At 53.5% G+C, this 8,521-nt stretch overlaps 1 protein-coding gene across 1 annotated transcript; it reads right to left on the bottom strand.

Moving 5' to 3' along the window:
- Window positions 1-1,270: 1,270 nt before the first annotated feature.
- On the bottom strand, window positions 1,271-6,334 carry CTSB (cathepsin B). The gene is made up of 9 exons (XM_009488629.2): window positions 6,189-6,334; window positions 5,519-5,604; window positions 4,991-5,105; window positions 4,629-4,747; window positions 3,833-3,918; window positions 3,099-3,245; window positions 2,299-2,415; window positions 1,608-1,736; window positions 1,271-1,495 (listed from the first exon to the last, which is right to left on the bottom strand). The coding sequence occupies exons 1-9, from the start codon at window positions 6,312-6,314 to the stop codon at window positions 1,398-1,400; spliced, it is 1,023 nt and encodes a 340-aa protein (XP_009486904.1). The 5' UTR covers window positions 6,315-6,334; the 3' UTR covers window positions 1,271-1,397.
- Window positions 6,335-8,521: the final 2,187 nt, after the last annotated feature.

The following is an 8,521-nucleotide window of genomic DNA, read 5'->3' as shown; positions in this document are numbered from 1 at the left end:
CAATGCACAGAGCAACAGGACAATAGTTTGAGGTGGTTTGAAGTCAAGCAGAAGCAACCAAGAGCCAGGAGGCAAGACACTGGAGAAATCATTTATTGGCACAGTCATTCCATTCATAAACACCACAGCTCTCTCGCTGGTGTCTGAGTAAGCAGAGGTAAGGGGCTATTTTACAGTGCAAGGGAGAGCCTGCTTCACACATTTCAGGCTTGTAGCCTCAGCTCAGCAATATACTTTGTGCTTTAAAATTTTAAAAAAAAAAAAAAAAAAGCAAGCTCTTTTGCTATATTAGTGTTGGCAAATCACATGATTCCTCCTACACAGCTATCACACCGCCCCCTGGGTAACAAAAATAAGGTTTTTTGTTCCTTAAAGCCTGTGGCTTAAAAAAAAAAAAGTTTCAGCCGTGTGCAAGTCAGCAAGATCCCTCCAAGCACCTGCATGAGCTCCCTGCAGCAGACCCAGGGGAACATCCCTCATCTCTGCTCAGCATTCAGCACCTGCAGTCCCAAAGCACCGCACCAATTTTGGACACGGCCCCCTTGCCAAGGCATGACCCACTGGCATGCACCAAGCTGCCCAGCCATGGATGAAAAGTGGTTTGCTCTTTCCAGTGTGCTCCTAGATGCCTGCAGGACATTTGATCAAAGGCTCCTGGAGCTCCAGCCAGGCCCTTCCCTAGGATCAATAACCCCAGATTACAGCAGAAAAAAACAAACAAACAAACAAACAAACAACCCAAATAAACAGCTGAGGAACAAGTGGTTTAAAAAAAACAGCCAAAAGGACAGAGCAGAGCAAGCGATGCGCAAAGGACTTGTTGCAGGCGGGAGGGGCCTTAATGCAGCTCAGGTCAGAGCCAGCCCCACATCAAGTTCGTCAGTATTTTGTCACCAATAGGCCTAAGTTTAGCCAATTCAAGGCACATGCTAACATACCCTCCTTGTTGCGCATGCCAACAGTCAGACCAACCCAGCCAGGGCTGCACAAATCACCCCTGGCCGTGGCTTCCCAGCAGGATCCATCTCCACTGCCCCATCAAATCCCTAGTCCCAGCACAAAGCTACTGCTTCCTACCCTCCCAGTAACAGAGTGGGCTGGAAGGGGTCCAGGCTAACCAAATGCCATGGTGCGAGAGGCCAGCGAGCCCTCCAGCAGTCCTTTGAGCAGGGAATGCCCCATAGCTGCGACCCACCAGGAGCAGAGGGCTTGCAGAGAGCAGTTCCACCTCCAGCAACACCATACAATTAAAAAAAAAAAAAATCCAAAAAAAAGATAAAAAGCTTTAATAAAGTAACCTCAACTATAGTCTCTTAGAGGAGGGGGGCTCTGCACCCAACCCGCTATCAGTTAAAAGCATCAGGGACTCAGGATTATTTGTGGTTTGATCAAGAAGGTTACACCCTCTTCCAGTACTGCTCCGTGCTGGGGATGCCGGCCACGATCTCGGACTCGATGCCGCAGTGGTCCGCTCCTCGGAGGATTTTGAAGAAGCCTGGAAGCACACCAAGAGCAAAAGTCAACCTCCCTACCGCACCAAGGAGAACGGGGAGAGGGTTCCCTTCGGCAGCCCCCCACCCACAGGCAGCATCCAGGGGTGGCCTCACCATTGTCCCCCCAGTCGGTGTTCCAGGAGTTGGCGGCCAGCCAGTACGGAGTGCCGTTGTCCACCCCCCAGCCCAGGATCCGGATCGCGTGGCCTCCAACCTGCTCGCCGGACACGTGCTGGTAGACCCCTGCAAGGCAACAAGCCAACGCGTCAACGGGCGCCGCATCTCCCCCTGCTTCAGACCACTGCCAGCTTGTGAGACCTTTGAGATCAAAGCCCAGAGACCAGCTGAGAAGGTTTTTTGGTTAAATGGAAACCTGAAGCTTAATGGAGAGTCTGGAGGAAGGACTGATGCTAAGCATCAGCTCATCACGCAGGGCACCCAGAGACGCTCAGCAAGGGCCCCAAAGGCAGCACACCCCAGGAACAGGGGATTGAGGCCACACCAGGAGAGCAATCTGCCAGGATTTCACCTAAAATGCTAGCTGTTGTTCTCAGCCACAATTCTGGCGGGGTCCCCACTGGGGCTTCCTCCCTGAGCCAGTCCCAAGCACCTATTGCCCTTGCTATAAGCAAATGGATACAAGACATGGTTGGTATCTGCCCATGTTCTTGCAACACTTGTTTACTCAAGTGTGAACTTGAGATCTCCTTTCAGACTTGAGTAGAGACACAAGGGCCACAAAAGACAGACCCTATGGATGAAGTAGGGAACAGGGCTCCCTAACAGCCTTGGTGCTGATGCTCACCAGACTTGTACATCAGGAAGTCCTCGTAGACAATAAAGGCTCCTTCCACTGGGCCATTCTTGTAGATCTCAGCCATGATTTCCTTCTCACTGCGAGGGACACTGTAGGATGTGATGCCTATGGAGAAAAAAAAAGTCCCACCATTAGTATGGCACCACCAGGGTACACAGGTCTTGGGATGGCTGGACAGAGACTGCTCAGCATGCCCCTGCAAGAGGCCTTCTCCACTTAAAGGCCGAATTCAAACCCAGCTGCTCCAGAGGCCCTGACACAGCCAGGCAGGGAAAGCAGGCTCCAACCATCCCTCTTCCAGAGGGAATGATTTAACCTGAATCCTATTCTGTACCCGAAGACCTATTCCAGACAGCTTCATCGGGAAAGGAGTTTGTCCCCTTGTACATCCTTCTTTCCAAAACAAACCAAATTACTCAAGTCTAAGGCAAATCTCCAAGAAGCAGCCAGACTCTCCTACAGGTACAGTGCTGGCTACCACCAAGGAGTAGGAAGGAAGTGGCTTTAACACCAGCCACCCAGGGCTCAGCACCATGTTCTTCAACCCAGGCAGGTGCACCGCGAGGACTCAAATCAGTTCCCCCATCTCAGCTGAGTCTCAGCAAATACAAACCATGCATCTGCCAGGCTTATGTTTGCTCCAGGACCACCCATCCTGAGTGCACGGAAAATAGCCACCATAAAACAGCTTAGGAAGAGGTCCAACCCCGCCAACCCCACCGAGCTACCACTAGGAGCAGCTCTGGAGCTGCTGTGCATCGAGCAGCATTGGAGGCCACCCCCCTTACCGTAGTGCTTGTCCTCCGTGTACGAGGGCGAGTAGCCAGGTTCGCAGTGCCGGCTGCACCTGGGGGTTTCCCCTCCCTCCCCGGTGCACGGTGGCCGGGAGCCATTGACGTGGTGCTCGCAGGGTGGGATGGAGTAGGGACGGCAGCCTGTCGAGGACAGAGGCGGCATGAATTGGCCATCCCCAAGCACCCCTGTCCAACAGCCATGCTAGAGAAGGCACCAGATGCCCCAAGAAAGGGTACGACCTTTCTGACTCAGAAACCCCACAGATCAGTGGGGTGCGAGCAAGAGTAGGTCTTCCGCCGCCACATGAGCAATCCCTGCATCGGCAATGGGTTTCCCTCTGGACCTGCTTCCCACCACCTCCCTCCTGACAAGGTGAGGGAAAAGATGAAAACATGAACCAACTCATGGCCATGCTAGGAGGAGGCAGACATTTCCAGTCTGGAAGTTGCTTTTTGAGGAGGAAACATGTCAGGAAGACTCCTGCCCTCATCCAAAGCGTATTGAGCTGGTCCAAAACCAGCAACAACAAAAAATTCACAGCCTGATTCATTCCTGCTATGGAAGCAGGAACCTTGTGGGGTTTTTAGGTCCGGCTACTGTGCTCCCTTTCTGGCTGGGCCTCCTGCCACTAGGTGCTGCTCAGGGACCCTTGTCCAAAAGGGGCGACCAGGAGCCATAGACACAGAAGCAGCAGAGATGTTTCACAAGGGTATCTGCCAGGACTTACCCACATGGGAATCGTAGAGACCCCCGGACACGAGGCCCCTCTCCGTCCAGTACCTCCACGCGCCGGAGGGGTAACCACCGTTGCACCTGGAGAAAGAGGCAGCAGTTCCAACTCCAGCCCACTCAGAGCCATCCCCTTTTGGGGAAGGTGGAGGAAATGGAACCAGCTTTGGATGGCTGAAGAGAAGCTTTCAGCATGTTGATCCTGTTTAAGTCTGTCCCTGCCTTCCCCAGGACTTCTGGGCCTCAAGACACTGAAGCCTTGGAGCAAGAAGGAGCTAAGAGCATCCATGCCTCTAAATCCAAAGCAGTGGTGTCTCCTTGTCTTGGAGCCTCCTAACCAGGTCCCTGGTCAACCTCTGCTGCTAGGAGCAGCAGAAGCCACACAACTTGGAGACCCAACTCCCCAACCTGCTCTGAACAACTGCAAAAGCCACAGACAAAAAGCTTGTGCCTGAAATCCAAGGCTTTGGGGCTATTAAAAGAGCCATCCTTTGGCTTAGGCAGCTGCCAACTACGTATGGGAAAGCATCACTGTGTGCTTGCCTTCCCTACACCATCCATCATCATCCAGCTACTGCTGGGGGCAGGATGTAGCCCAGAGGGACTTTCAGCCCATGCAGTCACCTTCATGTTCCCACCTAACTCCAGCATCTACAGCACAAACTGCTGGTGGGGCTTCCTGCTCATTAGGGAGACTAGGAAGACAGGGCTGAATGAAACAATCAGCATCTTCGGGCTGTGTCCCCGCCCCTCCCACCCACCTTTTAAGAGCAGAAGTACCAAGAGGAGCTCACCCCATGCCGCACTCGAAGCCACAGCACGACAGCAAGTCCTCTGCTGAGACCTCCACGCTCACCTTGGCGTTTGTATGAACGCAGATTCTGTCCGAAATTGCTTCTACGGCACCGAAAGCCTGTGGGCAGCCCCCAAAACCCATGGGAAGACAGTTAGAGCTGGCCAGGGGAGAGAAACCAGGCAACCTTCTGGAATGAGTGCAGCAAGCATGAGCCTGGCTGGGAGAAGCCCACCGAGAAGCTCAGACACTGCAGGATCCCCCGTGTCCCCCCATTTATGCAGTTCAGTAGCAAACTCAAGAGCGTGTTTTTTGTCCAGCAAACTCTGTAACGACACGACCTTAAACCGCCCACGCTCTTACCCAGCAAGAGCCACAAGAGCCCTGGTCTCTTATCTCATTGATGGTGGGACAGTTAGGCCACTGCGTCCGTGAGTCAAAGTTATCGGGCAGATCCATGTCTGCAGCAAAATCTACCCTGCAAGTGAGAAAAGGGAAGTCCTGTTATGGGAATGCCAGTGTAACAGGACTGGGTGCATGGGAACCTCCAACTTCTTCTGAAGATGACCCGGGGGATGAGTGGTCTTGTTGTTTGCTTACTGAAGGAGAATAAATACTTCTGAAGTCCTCAGACCAGGTCAGCAGCTCCTCCAGTGTTTTAAGTTTCAAGCAGCACAAATTACACGATTGGCCAAGTATGTGGCAGGACAGAGGATGGATGTTCCCCCCACGCATGCTTCTGTGCTTAATTCCATGCAAGACGTCCACCAAGCTGCACCCAGGGGAACCCCGCTCACAGTCTGCCAGGAGAGACCCTCACCCACTCCGGACACACCAGGAACATCCACACAAGCTTTTACAGAGCCCTCATCATCTTCTCCTGGCACTCACCTCTCGGGGAGCTTGGGCCCACCCAGGAAGGTGCCGCAGAGCTTCTTCACATAGCTCATGTCAGTGTTGTGGAAATTGTGCCCGGCCTGGGAAGAGACACAGCAAAATGGGACGTGACTCTCCATAGCCATCGAGTGCATCGCTGGGACCTGCCTGGTGCTCCAGATCTCCCTCAAACCCAACCAGTGTCTGACACTTGTGATAAAAGCCAGGGGCCAAGGCCCAAGCTACATACAGACACAGAATGCAGCCCCTTCCAGGATCAGTGCACCATGACCAGCAAGGGAAGGTCCAACCAACTCTAGGCTTTGGCCACAGCAGCCTGACCGAGATGGGTCTTGCGAGGTCACCACCACAGCTTGACACTTGCTGCTTGTTTCCAGCCTCCCACAGAATCTCCTCTTGGCACTGCTCCTAGTCTATGAATTCATCAGTGCTCTGCTCCAAAGAGGAGAAGCTGCACAGTTACTGTCACTGCAGGAATCCCTGACGGCATCAACTCACTGGAGAAGTCAACTAGGACCAAGGCTGGTTTGATGCAACCACCATGGTGAGACTCCCAAAGCTCAGCTACTGAGTCCCACACAGAGACTGTCGATCAATGCATCCAAAAAAAAAAAAAAAACCCCAAAAAACCCACAAAAAACCAAAAAAGCAACCCAGTACTCACCTTCCAGGTGGTGTTGAGCTTGTTTATGTGGTTGACCAAGTCGCTGGAGAGGGGAGGGTAGTAAGGAATGCTGCGAGCATTGGCAAAGGCCACCAGGACACACAGGATGGACACGGATGGCCACATCTTGGCTACAGAATAGGACACTCCACCTGCAGCCAGATTTGGACATCATTGGAAACCTTCCCAAGGCGGGCTCGGACCGTGAGCAAGGGCTTGGCAGAAAGACCGCTGCAGCAGCACGTGGGAGGATAAAACACGTGGCTGCACGAAGTCCCTCCCGATCCCGATTTACCCCAAAGGTCAGGAGAGACGCAGGAGCGGACTAATAACCCCCCTCCCGCAGCTCAGGAGAAATCAGACAAGGCAACCCTGTTCAGTTGGCCGCTGCAGGATTAGTAGCAACAGGAAAGTCTCTTTTGAAGCAGATCCAAAGGATGGAATTTGGAGGGTATTAAATGCTGTGTTTACTTCCGCAACACTGGAGAGTAAGGACTCGGAGAAGGAATAGGTAACTCCCCCCACCACGGCAAACTGCAGGCAGGGCTGCAGCCCCAAGGATTTGCTAGCCCCTGCCCTACTGCAGTGCTCTTCCCCTTTGAAGATACCACTCCAAATCACATTTTTGGACTTTACGGCCTCATTTTGACCAGCCCATTGCCCCGGGGACCCTGATCAAGGTCACAGCCTTGGGGTAGCGACCCCCTGCCCATGCAGAGGGGGGGGTCCGAATGCACCGGAGCTGCCCGTGGCTGCTGCCTGCGCTCTCCTCCCACCGGGGCTTTTCACCAGGGAGGCTGTGACGCCACGTCCATTGGCACAGGGCACCAGGAAAGTCCAGTTTAGGGAACAGAGACACAGGGGAAATCCAGGAGCACGGCAAGAGCGGACCACAGCCTCCCATACAGGAGCGCAAGCATCACCCGGCCCAAAGATGCTCCAGGGCTCGGTGGTTTCTCTGCTCTCCTGCCGCCTTTAAGCTAATTCACATTAAATTCCCCAACTCCAACTTCACCCCCAACGCCAGCAGCCACCGCTTGCTCCGCGTCCCTCTGCCTGACTCAGACATGCAAGGAGGCCATGAGCTGCTCGACCTCTGCAACCATGCCAGGGTACCCTTCTCCTCCTCCAAAACCTCCCGGCTCCTCTTCCACCAACCCCGCATCCACCCTGACGAGCTCAGGTCCTGGTGAGCGACCAGAGACCCCGGATACTCCACAGCAGCCTGAACAGGAGAGATATTTAGGCTCTAATTCCTACTCATCTCAGTGAGCTGAACGCATAATCACCTTTGCAAGCTTGGGCTTAAACCCTTCTGGGCAAATACACCCGAGCAGCCGGACGCACAGCTCTGGCCAGCAGCTCTCCAGCCCCACGGCAGCGAAGCCGGCTGAGCAGGCGCAAGGGATGGGGACACACACACGCATTTCCATGCAGGCTGCCTCCACCCACTCACAGCCAAGTTTAGCCTTTCCAGAGAAGAAAACCCAGCAGGAGTGTCCTACTTTCTGCCAGCGACAAGCCCAGGCAGTTGCAGCTAACTGTATAAAGGGGCTTTTTTTTTTTTTTTTTCCTTCCCCCTCCTCCTTCCACCATTTATTTATTTTTCTTCCCACTCTCGGTGCTTTCAGCAGGATGCTCAGCCCAAAAGCTAGTTGAGTTTCAGCAGCGCATGGGTCCTCCTACCCTTAAATCTCTCCTCTTTGAAGGGTTTTCATGCATATTTGCTTGCTTAGAGGTTTCTCCCAGACAAGACACTCGCTGGCACTGCTGGGGTCCCCGCCGTGCTCCCCTGCTTACACAGCAGGGAGGAGGTTACATCCAGAGAAACAAATATACATTTCTAATATACAAGGTTCTTGCCTTGTGCCCCATCAACATGGCCATAGGCCTACAGGTGACCAGCCTGAGCTGAAGCACCTTTTCTAATGAAAAATCTTTAAAAAAAAACCCCAAAACCTCTGTACTTCCTGCAGTCAACTTTATAATTTTCTCTAGCACGGAAGGGAGGCACTTTTGAGGCCAGAAGCCACCCGATAGGCTTTTGTTGTCAGCAGGATGCTTGTAAATTTGCTGGCACATTGAAACCCGCCCTGCAAAGCCTCCCCGCGTCGATACGGCTGCTCGCACAGAGCTCTTGATGGATGGACACGGGAGATCTCGCATCCTCAGGTTACCAGACCACACCGGCTGCAGACGAGGCGCTCCAGGCAACCCGAGACAAAACTGAAAAGAGATACCAGGCAGTCTCCCCTCCGAAAGGCGCTCGCCTTTTAAGCTCTGCTGCATTGCCTCTGCCCCACGACGTGGCCGACGGCCAGCAAACCCAGCGA

This window comes from Pelecanus crispus, chromosome 3, assembly GCF_030463565.1.
Source record: "Pelecanus crispus isolate bPelCri1 chromosome 3, bPelCri1.pri, whole genome shotgun sequence".
Classification (NCBI taxonomy): Eukaryota; Metazoa; Chordata; class Aves; order Pelecaniformes; family Pelecanidae; genus Pelecanus; species Pelecanus crispus.
Note: the sequence above shows the minus strand (reverse complement) of the source record. Positions and strands in the feature narration are given on the sequence as shown.

Bases quoted from the DNA above. Each gene is read 5' to 3' on its own strand.
- CTSB (XM_009488629.2), bottom strand. From the start codon at position 6,314: ATGTGGCCATCCGTGTCCATCCTGTGTGTCCTGGTGGCCTTTGCCAAT. The intron at 5,106-5,518 runs GTGAGTGCCAGG...TCTCACTTGCAG, and splicing joins GGGCCCAAGCTCCCCGAGAG to GGTAGATTTTGCTGCAGACA. The intron at 2,416-3,098 runs GTAAGGGGGGTG...TTTTCTCCATAG, and splicing joins CACGGAGGACAAGCACTACG to GCATCACATCCTACAGTGTC.